Consider the following 17,493-nt stretch of genomic DNA (forward strand, 5'->3'; position numbering starts at 1 on the left):
TCCCCCCCTTTCCCTGTCGCGATATAACCTTCGTGATTGAAAACGACGTTATAAACACCGAATAAAGAAAGAATGTGGTCGCAGGGTGTGTGTATGTAACTTGAGTAAACTCATCTGAAGTACTTTTGACAAGACAGGCATGCCCACATACAGCATAAAGCATGGGAAGATGACTTTAAAGGCTCACTCCTTCTTGTGAAAATACCGGCACGGTTGGCCTAGTGGTAAGGCGTCCGCCCCGTGATCGGGAGGTCGTGGGTTCGAACACAGGCCGGGTCATACCTAAGACTTTAAAATTGGCAATCTAGTGGCTGCTCCGCCTGGCGCCTCTGGCATTATGGGGTTAGTGCTAGGACTGGTTGGTCCGGTGTCAGAATAATGTGACTGGGTGAGACATGAAGCCTGTGCTGCGACTTCTGTCTTGTGTGTGGCGCACGTTATATGTCAAAGCAGCACCGCCCTGATATGGCCCTTCGTGGTCGGCTGGGCGTTAAGCAAACAAACAAACAAATCTTGTGAAAATGGTTTGGATCAGCATCTCAGATCAGGTCAGGCTTTACATGGGATAAGACCATCCCTTCACGTGGTAACATACTAACAATTCCTCACTGCCCCTGGTCAGTTCAAATTGCTGTACAGTGGAAACCCAATTTTATCAGATTTTTGAAGGGTCTTAAAGGCCGAGGGTCGGCTATAAAAGCAGAGCGGCGCGTGGCACTTCAGTCTAATGTCCAACCCTTTTCAGGAAACGAGCTATCACTTGAAATATTATTTTCAAAAATACTCAATCAATCAATCAATGACGCTTATATCGCGCATATTCCGTGGGTACAGTTCTAGGCGCTCTGCAGTGATGCCGTGTGAGATGAAATTTTATACGGCCAGTAATTGCAGCCATTTCGGCGCATATTTACCTTTCACGGCCTATTATTCCAAGTCACACGGGTATAGGTAGACAATTATTAACTGTGCCTAAGCAATTTTGCCAGGAAAGACCCTTTTGTCAATCGTGGGATCTTTAACGTGCACACCCAATGTAGTGTACTCGGGGGGGGGGAGTTCGGACACCGAAGAGAGTCTGCACACAGAGTTGACTCTGAAATAAATTTCCGCCGAACCTGGGATCGAACTCACGCTGACAGCGGCCAACTGAATACAAATCCAGCGCGCTACCAACTGAGCTATATCCCCGCCCAAATACTCTGTCTATACCAAACTCAAAAGCACCATTTTTGTCAGGCAAACATTTCAAGGTGTACACCATACATGCACCCCAAAAAGTGTGTCTAATAAGCCCTGGATTCCCGCAGTGGGGCACTGCGGTTATGAAATTAAAGGCCCCTCCTGTTTTTGGAACCGCAGGAGCTTTCTAGTTTGCTGTTAGGTAGATTTTTGGTTCCTCTTTCCTGTCATGCTCTCTTTTTCTTCATGAATTCTTTTCTTTTTTCTGCCTTCTTGCTCATTCACCTGTATTTTTTCCAAAAATCTCTTCTCTTGCCGCTTGTCTCGCGATTCATGTATAGTTTAATCTGTTAGTGTTCTGATGTAAGTCCAGCAGTAGATAGGTTAAGCCTATTTTAACATACTGGAAACTGGTAATCTTCCAGTAGGTATTAATTTAGTTTTACTAAAGCCTGCTGGGACACAAGTAATGGGTTAGTGCATTTGTAAACAGGAATCGCTTGACAAGTGGCCCCCTTCATCCCCCCCCCCCCCCTTCCTCGTCCTGATATGGCTCTGCGTAGTCGGCTGGACGTTAAGCAACAAATAAACAAACAAACAAAAAGCCCTGGATAACGTACTTTCAGAAAAAAAATTCACTCACCAAATTTGAATTCAAAATCAAACGGCTCTCAGTCGTGATGGACTGGGCGGAGCTAAAGACACGAGAAAGATAATGTCCACGCACCGCTCATTCCTTTTCGGCAACACACACCCGCAACACAACGTTTACCTGATGTTGCCTGACCCCAAAGTTCCGGTCACTCCGCGCTATTGCAGCCGCCATGGATGCTACATGACACCACTGGCTAATCTGCCTGAGCACTTTCAATGATCGTTCTGTAATTAATAAATTATTTCAAAGATAGTCTGCACTTTTCGAATGTTAGTGTTTTTTAGGTTTTTTTTAAGTGAAAAATATCCATTAAAAAAAACCAACGTGTTCTTCTTGGGCTGAAAAAGTAAGCTGAAGCAAAGAATGTATGTCTCTAGCTCCCATCTCCCCCCTTTCCCCGTCGCGATATAACCTTGAATGGTTGAAAACGACGTTAAACACCAAATTTCTTTGGAAAGAAAGATGTCTCTAGCTGAAGTTATTTAGTGGATGAATACGATCGTGAGTTAGGTACCAATGTCTTGAATTTATGGCAGACTTTTCCAGAGAAAATAATATTGTACGTGTTGCTTGATGTTTCCAGTGGAACACCGCGTATCACAGTCAGGCACGTTGGAACCAGGCACTCATGAAAGACACTTTCTTCACTTTTTCACACACTAAAACACCACTTTTCAGGCGACTATGCGGCAAATGTTGTAATCCCTGTCTGTCACAGATATCATATTCATAAACATCCAGTACTGCGGACTTCCTGGCAGCCACTGGTCTGAGGATCTAGCACGGCCACCAACATCGAACGCAGAAGAAGAAGAAGAAATAAACATCCAGCAATAGTGATAAAACATTAGAAAGCAGTGACACATTGAACTCTAGGTGGTTCCTCAAGTTATTGACATCCGATTGTTGGTGCGAGTTTCCACTCTGGTTCTGCACCAAGAGAGAAGGTATTTCTACTCTTCAGTCTACAACACGAAGTCAGGTTGACCGGTTGCGTCAGTGTTTGGCACTGCATAACTTTGACCATGTGCTCAGTTGTATTACACAGTGAACAAATGCGTGCGTGACGGTGTGTGCACGTGTGTATGTGTGTGTGTGCGTGTAATCTGCACTCAGCGGATTTATTGCTAGTGTCAATAAAATCATTGCCACTAATAATGGTTCCAAACAACCGTCAGAAAAAAAGGTGAATATCACACACAAAAACACACACACACACACATGACGGGAATTTACAGAGGTTCACAAGAAAGGCACACAGCAAGAAGAGGTATGCAGTCAGCTGTTGGCTTGTTTAATCAAGCGGAATGCCTTGGCCACTGCACCCACCAGACTAGGTAACCTGAGACCTGTCGGTCACTGAAAATAGGCTCTGCCAAGACCCATGGGTATTTCGGCCTGTTGGACCTCGGCCTTTAAAAGGAGGGGTTCCACTGAATAAAATGATTTCTTGAGAAGCCAGTGGTTGCATTTACAACATTTAATTTAATTCATCAGCTAATGTCCACTATGCACAGGGATCACCCACGCTGTTCATTTCTGGTATGTGACCAAGTGGACAGATGGTCGTATTCCATGCAAAGACCGGCCAAATCTGAGATGGTGAGCCGAACTGTTTTCCTGAGAAATCGTGTGCCTTTAAAGTGACATCTGTTTCTGTCTTTCCTTAATGTCTCGTCTTTTCTTTCAGGAAGAGAATCTTTCTGTCTTTGCGAGTTGTGAATTTCTATCTTTCAGGAATGCTGTCTTACATACCTTCATCCCGCAGTGGGGCACTGCGGTTATGAAATTAAAGGCCCCTCTTGTTTTTGGAACCGCAGGAGCTTTCTAGTTTGCTGTTAGGTAGATTTTTGGTTCCTCTTTCCTGTCATGCTCTCTTTTTCTTCATGAATTCTTTTCTTTTTTCTGCCTTCTTGCTCATTCACCTGTATTTTTTCCAAAAATCTCTTCTCTTGCCGCTTGTCTCGCGATTCATGTATAGTTTAATCTGTTAGTGTTCTGATGTAAGTCCAGCAGTAGATAGGTTAAGCCTATTTTAACATACTGGAAACTGGTAATCTTCCAGTAGGTATTAATTTAGTTTTACTAAAGCCTGCTGGGACACAAGTAATGGGTTAGTGCATTTGTAAACAGGAATCGCTTGACAAGTGGCCCCCTTCATCCCCCCCTTCCTCGTCCTGATATGGCTCTGCGTAGTCGGCTGGACGTTAAGCAACAAATAAACAAACAAATACATACCTTCAGTAAAGGTATGTAAACATTTTCATCACGAGACTTACAAAAGATTTTTGCATTTTCTGTTACAGCACCAGCAGGTAAAGATTTCAAGACGGACAAAACAGTCAACATGCAGATGGAGCGTACATCAGAAATACCAACATCGTCCAGTGCTGACAGCAACGTTGTTTGGCTAAAACAAGAGGCAGCTGAAAAAACATCATCCAGTGCTGACAGCAACATTGTTTGGCTGAAACAAGAGGCAGCTGAAATAACAACATCGTCCAGTGCTGACATCGACGTTGTTTTGCTGAAACAAGAGGCACCTGAAATACCAACATCGTTCAGTGCTCACAGCGACGTTGTTTGGCTGAAACAAGAGGCAGCTGAAATACCAACATTGTTCAGTGCTCACAGCGACGTTGTTTGGCTGAAACAAGAGGCAGCTGAAATACCAACATTGTTCAGTGCTCACAGCGACGTTGTTTGGCTGAAACAAGAGGCACCTGAAATACCAACATTGTCCAGTGCTTACAGTGAAGTTGCTAGGCAGAAACAAGGGGCAGCAAAAATCCCAATTGATTTTGGAACCATTGCAGACACAGCTTCATTTTCAGAACAAGATTGGGGTACATGTTCTAATGATATCAAGCGTGAAAAAGACGATGTGGGGGAGGGTGGAGCAAGGCCAGTGATGGAGGTCTCCGACAAGTGCAAAGAGGAGTGTACATGCAATGCGGGGCAGGACTTCAAGACTGAGGCATTACCAGCTGTGACCGAGACCAGCAGTTCTGCAGCTGAAGACATCCCTGCAACAAGTGTGTATGCGCATGGTGAGAGTTTTGTTTGTGGTGGTGTGGAAGTTGAAGAGGACAGGAAACCAGACATTGCACGTGACTGTGTAACACAAGCAGCATGTTGTCCTCTGTCTGCAGGCTGTTACTGTCAAGTGAAAGTGAAACAAGAGCCAGTAGAACCCACACAACACGTTGAGAGTGTGGAACACAGTGACTTGAAATCCTCTGACACCTTCACCTGTGAGACTGCAAGAGTTAAGGCTGTTGTGGTGGAGAAATGTTCAGCTACAGAATCTGTGGTCACTGCAAGTAAGACAAAGACATCACTGGACAAAGGGACAAGTCATAGGACAAAGGAAAAAAGAACAAAAATCAGAACACCTATCTTTAGCAGAACGTTAGAACGTTAGTGAAAGAAAAACATATTGTTTTAGATGGATCTTCGAGTGGTAAAGATGAATCTCATTGTTTGAAGAACAATTTGACAAGATGTGCACTCCCATACAGTAAGAAACGACAATATGTCTGTTCCACGAGTGCAGTTACACATGATTCAAAGCATCAAGTAAACAATCACATGTTGACAAGAGAAAGACCACATGCCTGCCTTTATTGCAAAGTGAAATTTGCTCTGAAAGAGCATTTGAAGACCCACATGTTAACACATACAGGAGAAAAGTCACATGCCTGTCCTTATTGCAAAGTGAAATTTGCTCTGAAAGGGCATTTAAAGACCCACATGTTGACACATACAGGAGAAAAGCCACATGCCTGCCATAATTGCACAGAAAAAATATTCTCACAAAAACAGTTTGAAAATCCACATGTTAACATGCGATATACGCGTAAGGTGTGTGGGGGTCGTGTTGAGGCTGCGGCAACAACAAAAACTTAAAAATTCAAGTTTTGCTCAAAGTCACTTTTAAGGAAAGCAACTGCCTTTTCTTCCTCTTGTGAAAATGGTTTGGATCAGCATCTCAGATCAGGCCAGACTTGACATGGGATAAGACCATCCCTTCACTTGGTTACATACATGAGTTGAAATTGCTGTACAGTGAAAACCTGATTTTCTTAGATTTTTGAAGGGTCTTAAAAGGGGGGGGGGGGGGGGGGGGGTTTCCACTGAATAAAATGATTTCTTGAGAAGCCAGTGGTTGCATTTACAACATTTAATTTAATTCATCAGCTAATGTCTACTATGCACAGGGATCACCCACGTTGTTCATTTCTGGTATGTGACCAAGTGGACAGATGGTCGTATTCCATGCAAAGACCTGCCAAATCTGAGATGGTAAGTGACATCTTTTTCTGTCTTTCCTTAACGTCTTGTCTTTTCTTTCAGGAAGAGAATCGTTCTGTCTTTGGGAGTTGTGAATTTCTATCTTTCAGGATTGCTGTTTTGCATACCTTCAGAAAAGGTATGTAAACATTTTCATCATGAGACTTACAAAAGATTTTTGCATTTTCTGTTACAGCACCAGCAGGTGAAGATCTCAAGACGGACAAAACAGTTAACGTGCAGATGGAGCGTACATCAGAAATAACATCGTCCAGTGCTGACAGCAACGTTGTTTGGCTGAAACAAGAGGCACCTGAAATACCAACATTGTCCAGTGCTCAAGTAAAAAATCACATGTTGACAAGAGAAAGACCACATGCCTGCCTTAAATGTACAACAATATTTGGTCAAAACAAACACATGTTAACACATACAACTGAACAGCCACATGCCTGTCTTCATTGCGAAGAGAAATTTGCTCTGAAAGGGCATTTAAAGACCCACATGTTGACACATACAGGAGAAAAGCCACATGCCTGTCCTTGTTGTTCAAAGAAATTTGCTCGGAAAAATGGTTTGAAAACCCACATGTTAACACATACAGGAGAAAAGCCACATGCCTGTCCTCATTGTTCAAAGAAATTTGCTCTCAAAAAGAATTTGAAGATCCACATGTTGACACATACAGGAGAAAAGCCACATGCCTGTCCTCATTGTTCAAAAAAATTTGCTCTCAAAAAAGTTTTGAAGATCCACATGTTGACACATATAGGAGAAAAGCCACATGCCTGTCCTCATTGTTCAAAGAAATTTGCTCGGAAAGACTATTTGAAGACCCACATGTTGACACATACAGGAGAAAAGCCACATGCCTGTCATTATTGCAAAGTGAAATTTCTTCAGAAAGGGCGTTTAAAGCTCCACATGTTGACACATACAGGAGAAGAGCCACATGCCTGTCCTCATTGTTCAAAGAAATTTTTTCAGAAAGGGGTTTTGAAAAGCCACATGTTGACACATACAGGAGAAAAGCCACATGCCTGTCCTCATTGTTCAAAGAAATTTGCTCGGAAAGACTATTTGAAGACCCACATGTTGACACATACAGGAGAAAAGCCACATGCCTGTCCTCATTGCGAAAAGAAATTTGCTGTGAAAGGGGATTTAAAGACCCACATGTTGACACATACAGGAGAAAAGCCACATGCCTGTCCTCGTTGTTCAAAGAAATTTGCTCGAAAAGACTATTTGAAGGCCCACATGTTGACACATACAGGAGAAAAGCCACATGCCTGTCCTCATTGTTCAAAGAAATTTGCTCGGAAAGGGGATTTGAAGCCCCACATGTTGACACATACAGGAGAAAAGCCACATGCCTGTCCTCATTGCAAAGTAAATTTTGCTCGCAAAGGGCAATTAAAGACCCACATGTTTACACATACAGGAGAAAAGCCACATGCCTGTCCTCATTGCGAAGAGAAATTTGCTGTGAAAGGGCATTTAAAGACCCACATGTTAACACATACAGGAGAAAAGCCACATGCCTGTCCTCATTGTACAATGAAATTTCTTCAGAAAGGGCATTTAAAGCTCCACATGTTGACACATACAGGAGAAAACCACATGCCTGTCCCCATTGTTCAGAGAAATTTGCTCGGAAAGAGTTTTTGAAGGCCCACATGTTGACACATACAGGAGAAAAGCCACATGCCTGTCCTCTTGCAAAGTAAATTTTGTTGGCAAAGGGCAATTAAAGACCCACATGTTGACACATACAGGAGAAAAGCCACATGCCTGTCCTCGTTCAAAGAAATTTGCTGTTTTGAAGATCCACATGTTGACACATACAAGAGAAAAGCCACATGCCTGCCTTATTTTCACAGCAAATTATTCTCACAAAAATAGTTTGAAAATCCACATGTTAACACATACTTGAGAAAAGCCACCTGTCCTCACTGCATTGTACAGGGAAATCTAAGCGGCGATCACGTGATTTGTGCAAAGGAAATTAGTTATCCGAGAAGTCATCCAAGAGAAGGTTGGAATAAAATGACACGGGAATTACCACTTTAATTTGGGTGCAAACTTAATCGCAATAATATTTTTGCCAAGTTTAGTATATATTATTTATCGTTAGATTTGACTGTGATATCAACATTTATCAACCCCCCCCGCGGGTTAGGGGGAGTCCCATGTTGGTTGGGACGAGAAAGAATTTACCCGATGCTACCCAGCATGTCCTAAGAGGCGACTAACGGTTTCTCTTTTTACCCTTAAGTGTTTCTTGTGTAGAATATAGTTTATGTTTGTAAAGATTTTAGTCAAGCAGTATGTAAGAAATGTTAGTCCTTTGTACTGGAAACAAATTAACAAGTGGCTCTATCCCATTTCCCCCCTTTCCCCTATCCCATCCCCCTCTTTCCCCGTCGCAATATAACCTTGAATGGTTGAAAACCACGTTAAACACCAAATAAAGAAAGAAAGAACCCCGGCCGGGTCATACCTAAGACTTTAAATTTGGCAATTTAGTGGCTGCTCCGCCTGGCGTCTGGCATTATGGGGTTAATGCTAGGACACTAGTGTTGGTCCGGTGTCAGAATAATGTGACTGGGTGAGACATGAAGCCTGTGCTGCGACTTCGGTCTTGTGTGTGGCGCACGTTATATGTCAAAGCAGCACCGCCCTGATATGGCCCTTCGTGGTCGGCTGGGCGTTAAGCAAACAAACAAACAAACGCTAGTTTACAAGTAGTGCTTCTGCTGAGCATCAAGATGTGATTAATGTATTTTTGCTGTCTGTCTTATGGATTCTTACCCCCCCCCCCCCCCCGCGGGTTAGGGGGAGTCCCATATTGGTTGGGACTAGAAAGAATTTACCCGATGCTAACCAGCATGTCGTAAAAGGCGACTAACGGTTCTGTTTCTTCTCTTCTTTTGTCTTATTTCTGCCTTACCAGTCCTTTCACCTATATTTCCTTCCAAGATAACTCTCCCTACTATTCCCTGCAGTTTTCCAATTCTTTTCTTGTTGTCTTATTTCTACCTGACTGGATCCATCACCTTTATTTCACTTAGCAAAAGTCTTCTTTTCCACATCCTTATTTCTCTGCACCCCGCATGTCGTATGAGGCGACTAGCGGATTCTGTTTCTCCTTTAACCCTTGTTAAGTGGTTCTTGTATAGAATTTAGTCAATGTTTGTAAAGATTTTAGTCAAGCAGTATGTAAGAAATGTTTAGTCCTTTGTACTGGAAACTTGCATTCTCCCAGTAAGGTCATATATTGTACTACGTTGCAAGCCCCTGGAGTAATTTTTTGATTAGTGCTTTTGTGAACAAGGAACACTTAACAAGTGGCTCTATCCCATCTCCTTGCTTTCCCCTATCCCATCTCCCCCCTTTCTCTCGTCGCGATATAACCTTCGTGGTTGAAAACGACGTTAAACACCAAATAAAGAAAGAAAGAAAGAATTATGGATTCTTGTGCAAAGTTTAAACAGAGGCATTTTATGGTTTTTAAGTTGTGCTGTACAGTTTGACGCCAGTTTTCAAGTAGTGCTTTTGCTGTGTGATTATTTTGATGTGATTAATTTATTTGTGCCGTCACCCCCCGCGGGTTAGGGGAACCCCCTGCGGGTTAAGGGGAGTCCCATATTGGTTGGGACGAGAAAGAATTTACCCGATTTCTACCCAGCATGTCGTAAGAGGCGACTAACGGTTCTGTTTCTCCTTTTACCCTTGTTAAATGTTTCTTGTATAGAATATAGTCAATGTTTGTAAAGATTTTAGTCAAGCAGTATGTAAGAAATGTTAAGTCCTTTGTACTGGAAACTTGCATTCTCCCAGTAAGGTTATATATTGTACTACGTTGCAAGCCCCTGGAGCAATTTTTTGATTAGTGCTTTTGTGAACAAGAAACACTTAACAAGTGGCTCTATCCCATCTCCCCGCTTTCCCCAATCCCATCTCCCCGCTTTCCCCTATCCCATCTCCCCCCTTTTCCCGTCGCGATATAACCTTGAATGGTTGAAAACGACGTTAAACACCAAATAAATAAAGAAAGAAATAAAAAAAATATATAAAAAAATAATATTTAAATAATTTTTTTAAAAAATTTTTTCAAATACACCTTGGCACGTACATACAATATACATGTAAACACATTTATATTGGTGACATAAAAGGTTTGTGGACAGAAAACCTTGTACAAAAAATAGAGAGAGAGAGAGAGAGAGAGAGAGAGAGAGAGAGAGAGAGAGAGAGAGAGAGAGAGAGAGAGAGAGAGAGAGAGATCCTGCGTAAATGTGAAAACGTATCAACCTTGAATTTGACGAGGTGTTGAATACGTATTTGACAATCACACATAATTAAAAAAAACACCAGAAAATGTATAATTATATCAATTTTATTGTGATCAACAATATTCAGATCATGCAAAAACAAACACCATACTTTGAAAAATCTGAAAGAACAACTGACAACATAATGTGCCGGATATACAACAATAAAGCTTAAAGCAAAAGGCAACTAATACTGCAAGTGCTGTCCATATGTGTTTTATCTACCACTCATGGAAACAAAGTGCACCTCACCAGGCTTTCTGTCCAATACCTGCAATATAAAGTTTATAGTATCAATCTTTGGATTGTATTATTACTGTCCAAATTAACTTGCAATTCTATATGTGTTTTATTTGCATGCTATGCATGACCGCTTTACACTCGTCGCAATATAACCTTGAATGGTTGAAAACGACGTTAAACACCAAATAAAGAAAGGAACCGCTTTACACTTCTCTTGCTATCATGATTATAATTATTTCTGCAATGAACGCTTTAAGTTTTGTATTCACCATTCCTTTAAGAACGTTTGATGCACACACACATACACACACACGCACGCACACACAGAAAAACACAGAAACACACACACACGCACGCACACTTAAACACACACACACACACACACACAGGTTTGGGTTTGTGCGTCACTGAATAATGCAGGTCTCCAAACGGTGCTTGAACCGCGTCCTGTACGCATACGTGCGCACGTATGCACGCACGCACACAATACACATTTCGAAAACACACGCATGCACGCGGCGTTAACATTTTACGCACGCACGTGCAAACAGACACACAGGGACAAAAAGACACAAACACGCACGCACGTACTCACAGACGCGCACGCACTTACACACACTCACACACACATAGAAAAAGACACACAGAAACAAACACAGACGCACACACATACACTCACACGCACGCACGCATATACACACACACACACACACATAAACACAAACACACACACACACACGATGCTGGGGAGGAGGGGGTATTCGGGGGGCAGTTGTCGGAAAGGGGGGGGGGCAACTGTCCGCCCATGGTTTGGGGCATTTGTCTGGGGCAATTGTTCAGAGGGCAGATGTACACGGGGGATAATTAAATTAGCCTTCTACCGGAGACATCATTCACAACACGTCTAATTGTTGTCACTGGTGCGCACAAAACTTGGTCACTGGATAAAGCATCAAATTCATAATATTCGCTTTTGAGAATGCAATACAATGTCATAAGTGAGCAATCTTTGTTTTAACCTTCGCAGCCGGTCGCTAAAAACATTCTTTGCAGCACGTCGTGAGTACCAAAGTAAAAGGCCATACTTTTCAAAGAAGGAAAAACATGCACCGGTAAACAAAACAAGAACAAGAAAAACAAGTCGCGTAAGGCGAAAATACAACATTTAGTCAAGTAGCTGTCGAACTCACAGAATGAAACTGAACGCAATGCAACGCAGCAAGACCGTATACTCGTAGCATCGTCAGTCCACCGCGCACGGCAAAGGCAGTGAAAGTGACAAAAAGAGCGGGTTAGTACTTGCGCTGAGAAGGATAGCACGCTTTTCTGTACCTCTCTTCGTTTTAACTTTCTGAGCGTGTTTTTAATCGAAACATATATCTAATGTTTTTGGAATCAGGAACCGACAAGGAATAAGATGAAGGTGTTTTTAAATTGATTTGGACAACTTAATTTTGATAATAATTTTTATATTTTTAATTTTCAGAGCTTATTTTTAATCCAAATATAACATATTTATATGTTTTTGGAATCAGAAAATGATAAAGAATAAGATGTACGTAAATTTGGATCGTTTTATAAAAAAATTTTTTTTTTACAATTTTCAGATTTTTAATGACCAAACTCACTCATTAGTTTTTAAGCCACCAAGCTGAAATGCAATACCAAACCCCGGCCTTCGTCGAACATTACTTGACCAAATTTCAACCAATTTGGTTGAAAAATGAGAGCGTGACAGTGCCGCCTCAACTTTCACGAAAAGCCGGATATGACGTCATCAAAGATATTTATTGAAAAAAGGAAAAAAACGTATGGGGATTTCATACCCAGGAACTCTCATGTCAAATTTCATAAAGATCGGTCCAGTAGTTTAGTCTGAATCGCTCTACACACACACACAGACACACACACACACACACACACACACACACACACACACACACACACACACGCGCGCGCACATACACCACGACCCTCGTCTCGATTCCCCCCTCAACGTTAAAACATTTAGTCAAAACTTGACTAAATGTAAACAAGTCGCGTCAGGCGAAAATACAACATTTAGTCAAGTAGCTGTCGAACTCACAGAATGAAACTGAACGCAATGCAACGCAGCAAGACAGCATACTCGTAGCATCGTCTGAGTCACCCGCTCACGGCAAAGACAGTGAAATTGACAAGAAGAGCGGGGTAGCAGTTGCGCTCAGAAGTATAGCACGCTTTTCTGTACCTCTCTTTGTTTTAACTTTCTGAGCGTGTTTTTAATCCAAACATATCATATCTATATGTTTTTGGAATCAGGAACCGACAAGGAATAAGATGAAAGTGTTTTTAAATTGATTTAGACAATTTAATTTTCATATTAATTTTTATATATTTAATTTTCAGAGCGTGTTTTTAATCCAAATATTACATATTTATATGTTTTTGGAATCAGCAAATTATGGAGAATAAGATGAATGTAAATTTGGATCGTTTTTAAAAAATTTTTTTTTACAATTTTCAGATTTTTAATGACCAAAGTCATTAACTAATTTTTAAGCCACCAAGCTGAAATGCAATACCGAAGTCCGGGCTTCGTCGAACATTACTTGACAAAAATTTCAACCAATTTGGTTGAAAAATGAGGGCGTGACAGTGCCGCCTCAACTTTCACGAAAAGCCGGATATGACGTCATCAAAGACATTTATCAAAAACATGAAAAAAACGTATGGGGATTGTCAGTATGGTATAAGGGAAATAACCAATGTCTTGCTAATGGGATTGCTTCCCTTGCTCTCTCTCTCTGTCATGGCCGCTTGCTAATAAACCCATACCATCGAACACGTGCGTTGTGAGTTCGATATGGTGTCAGAAGTGGGGTACTAACGGCAAGCAGGACTGACCAACCAAAGAAAATGGCAAGGTATGACCCCCCTCAGAGATTTTCCTATCGGGCTAAAGACTGGGAGGGGTGGATTGAAGAATATTCAAGATTCAGAAGAGCAACTAAACTTCACAAAGAAGATGGCGATGTGCAGAGAGATTCTCTTCTTTACTCCATGGGAACGCAACAAGCAGTGTTCAGATACTGAAAACATTCAAGTGGGAGGAAGAAGAAGAAGACACTGATTTTGACTTGCTAGTGAAAAAGTTCTCAGAATATTTCCTGCCAAAACGCAACTTGATTCACGATCGTAGCCTGTTTAACAGTCGAGTTCAGAATAGTGGTGAGACAGTGGAGGAATTTGTGAGGGCCTTGCAGTCACTCGTGGTCCACTGCCACTATGCAGACACAGAAGATCAAGTCAGGGATCGCCTGGTGATAGGGTTAAGAGACCAGAGACTGAATGAAAAACTGCAGCTGCAGAATGATCTAACCCTAGAGAGAGCCATCACTATGGCACGACAGCAAGAACAGCTGAAAGAACAAATGAAAGAACAGTCACAGAAACTAGAGAAACTAGACATAGATGGAGCTAGTCATTATAGGCGAGATCAGAGCGCAGTTGCTTCTCGTGGGAGAGCGCGTGGTCGTGGAGGTCACAGGCCAAAGAGACATGACAGCCCATCAGTTGTTCGAAATAAAGACAGCTGTACCAAGTGCGGGTTCGAACACCGAGACAAAAAGTGTCCGGCAGTAGGTCAGCGTTGTAGATGTTGTTCAGGCAGAAATCACTTTGCTCGAGTCTGTAAAAAACGAGCTGCGAAAGTGGACTTAGTCAGTGATTCTGATGATGAGTACTGGCTTGACGCAGCTACAGTAGATGTCAAAGAACAACGTGAGGCATGGACAGTAAACCTAGACTTCTACGGGAAGAAAGTCAACTTTAAAGTCGATACCGGCGCCGATGTGACTGTCCTCAGAGAGTGTGACTACAAAGAATTTGTGAATCCACCTAACCTGAAGCCCTCCAAGAGCTGCCTGAGATCACCTGGAGGAAGAGTCGACACAGTTGGTGAATTCATCGCTGAGACAACAAGAAAGAAAGTCACGTACCGCTTCAGAGTAGTGGTTGTACCGAATACTGCAGGTACAAATCTGCTTGGCAGAGCAGTAAGTGAGAAGATGGGACTCGTAAAGAGACTAGAGGACATTGACTCGAGGGTCTTCGGATCCACAGGACTTTTGAAGACTCAGCCGGTAAAGCTGATTTTGAAGGAGGGTTCAAAGCCATACAGTGTGTCAACAGCGCGTCGAGTACCTTTCCCTATCCAGAAACAAGTCAAGGAGCAGCTTGACAAGATGGAGAGGGATGGGGTCATCAAGAAGGTGACAGAAGCGACCGACTACTGTGCGCCCATCGTCCCAGTCCGGAAGAAAGGAGGCAAAATAAGAATATGTGTGGACTACAAGAAACTAAACAACAACATCAAGCGGCCACATCTTATGCTGCCAAATCTGGAGGATATTGCGCCACAACTGAAGAACTCCAAAGTGTTCACCACTTTAGATGTTTCAAGTGGATTCTGGCAGGTGCCGCTTGACAAAGACAGTGCTCACCTCACGACATTCATCACCAGCTTCGGTCGGTACTGTTTTCTCCGGTTACCTATGGGCATCAACGTTGGACCAGAGGAGTTCCAGCGCAAGATGTCGGAGACGATGAATGGACTCAGAGGGTGTGAGGTCATCATGGACGACATTCTCATTCACGGGGAAACACAAAAAGAGCACGACGAGAGACTGTCGCAGGCGCTGAAGCGAATCGAGGCGTCAGGCTTGAAGCTGAATCGTGACAAGTGTCACTTCAGTAAGTCAGAGGTAGCGTTCTTTGGACACAGAATCAGCAGTGACGGCATACGACCCGACCCAGGAAAAGTGGACGCTATAACAAAGTTAGAGCCACCAAAGAACGTGACTGAACTGAAACGCGTAATTGGCATGATCAACTACCTTGGTCGATTCACCAAAGACCTGTCGACGACAATGAAGCCGATGACAGACCTACTTCGGAAGGACGTTCAGTGGAGATGGGACAGCGCACAGAGGGAAGCCTTCGAGAAGGTGAAGCTGATCATCGTTAATCTACCCTCGCTCCTGTTCTACAGTGTGGATCGAAAGACTGTTGTAAGTGCTGACGCAAGCAGTTTTGGCCTCGGTGCTGTGCTCTTACAGCAAAATGACAGCGGTGACCTTGAGCCAATTGCATTTGCGTCCAGAACAATGACCCCAGCAGAACAGCGCTACAGTCAAATTGAGAAGGAATGCTTGGCGAGCGTTTGGGCGTGTGAGAAGTTCTACAAATATCTTGTAGGTCTGGAGTCATTTCAACTTTTGACTGATCACAAACCTCTCGTACCGCTCATGTCTACCAAAGATTTGGACCAAGCACCACCAAGATGTCTGCGCCTACTCCTGAGAATGGCACGATTTAACGCAGAGGTCCGGCATGTTCCAGGTAAGCAGCTAGTCATTGCTGACTGTCTCAGCCGCAGTCCTCTGGCCTACACAGAGAGTGATGTCGACCGGGCAGACGACGTGGACGACTACATTGACTTTGTTCAGTCGTCATGGCGAATAAGAGACCACAGACTTCAGTCACTCAAAGCCGCAACTGAAGCAGACGATGATCTCCAAGCAGTGATCAAGTACTGTCATGAGGGATGGCCAAATCAGATTCCCTCATCACTCAAACCATACCACAAGGTGAAAGATGACCTATCAGTTGTGAACGGTCTTGTCGTATTCAGAGACAGAGTAGTGATCCCTGTCAGTCAACGACAAGAAGTGAAAAACAAACTTCATGAGAGTCATCAGGGTATAGAAAAATGCCTGGAGTTTGCCAAACTAACGGTATTTTGGCCAGGCCTAAGAGCTGAACTGACGCAATTAGTGGAAAACTGCTCCACTTGTCGTGAGAATCGACCAGCACAGCGACACGAGCCACTGCGTCCGACAGAGCTACCATCACGACCCTGGTCACAGATTGGTGCAGATTTTGCATCATTCAGAAACAAAGACTATTTGGTTGTTACAGACTATTATTCACGCTGGATCGAGATCAAACAAGTGACCTCTCTGTCAAGCTCAGCAGTGATCCCACGTTTCAAGCAGATATTTTCCACCCACGGCATACCAGACATACTTGTGAGTGACAATGGTAGCCCCTTTTCCTCAAGAGACTTTGCTGTATTCGCCAGAGAATACGGCTTCGATCACCATACATCAAGTCCCCATTTCCCCCAAGCTAATGGCCAGGCAGAGTCAGGCGTGAAAACTGCGAAGAAGATTCTCGCCCAGACAGAGCCGGATGTAGCTTTGATGATGTACAGATCTACACCACACTCAGCAACAGGACTCAGTCCATCCGTCATGTTGATTGGACGCCAGCTGAAGACGAAGGTTCCAGTCCTGCCCAGCCGACTGCAGCCAGTACAACACAACATATTGATTGATTGACAACGACAAAGACATTCGTCTGGCTGATAGTCACACCAAGCAGGACTACAAAAAGTACTACGATGAACGGCACGGTGTACGTCCCCTTCCCCAGCTCCAGCCTAACGACACAGTACTCATGAAGACAGACAACGAGAAAGGCAAATGGAAAGACTTTGGCCAAGTTCTGTCTCCAGCCGATGCCAGCGGAAGGTCCTACTTCATCCAGTCTCCCCGTGGTGTCCTCAGACGCAACAGGAAGAATATGCAGAAAGTGCCTCAGACTATATATACCATTCCCCCAGACCCCGAGACAGACCTGCCAGAAGAGACTGAGACCCAAGAACAGGAGACTCTCACAGGAACTGAAAACCCTACCCCCCAACCCCCAGTGCAGAACGTTTCGCGCTATGGTCGCATC

At 43.3% G+C, this 17,493-nt stretch overlaps 1 protein-coding gene across 1 annotated transcript; it reads left to right on the forward strand.

Moving 5' to 3' along the window:
* Nucleotides 1–6,362: 6,362 nt before the first annotated feature.
* On the forward strand, nucleotides 6,363–10,327 carry LOC138949728 (gastrula zinc finger protein XlCGF58.1-like). Its single transcript, XM_070321530.1, has one exon. It carries the CDS (start codon nucleotides 6,374–6,376, stop codon nucleotides 7,799–7,801), a length of 1,428 nt encoding a protein of 475 aa, XP_070177631.1. The 5' UTR covers nucleotides 6,363–6,373; the 3' UTR covers nucleotides 7,802–10,327.
* Nucleotides 10,328–17,493: the final 7,166 nt, after the last annotated feature.

The sequence above is a fragment of the Littorina saxatilis genome, linkage group LG16 (assembly GCF_037325665.1).
Source record: "Littorina saxatilis isolate snail1 linkage group LG16, US_GU_Lsax_2.0, whole genome shotgun sequence".
NCBI lineage: Eukaryota > Metazoa > Mollusca > Gastropoda > Littorinimorpha > Littorinidae > Littorina > Littorina saxatilis.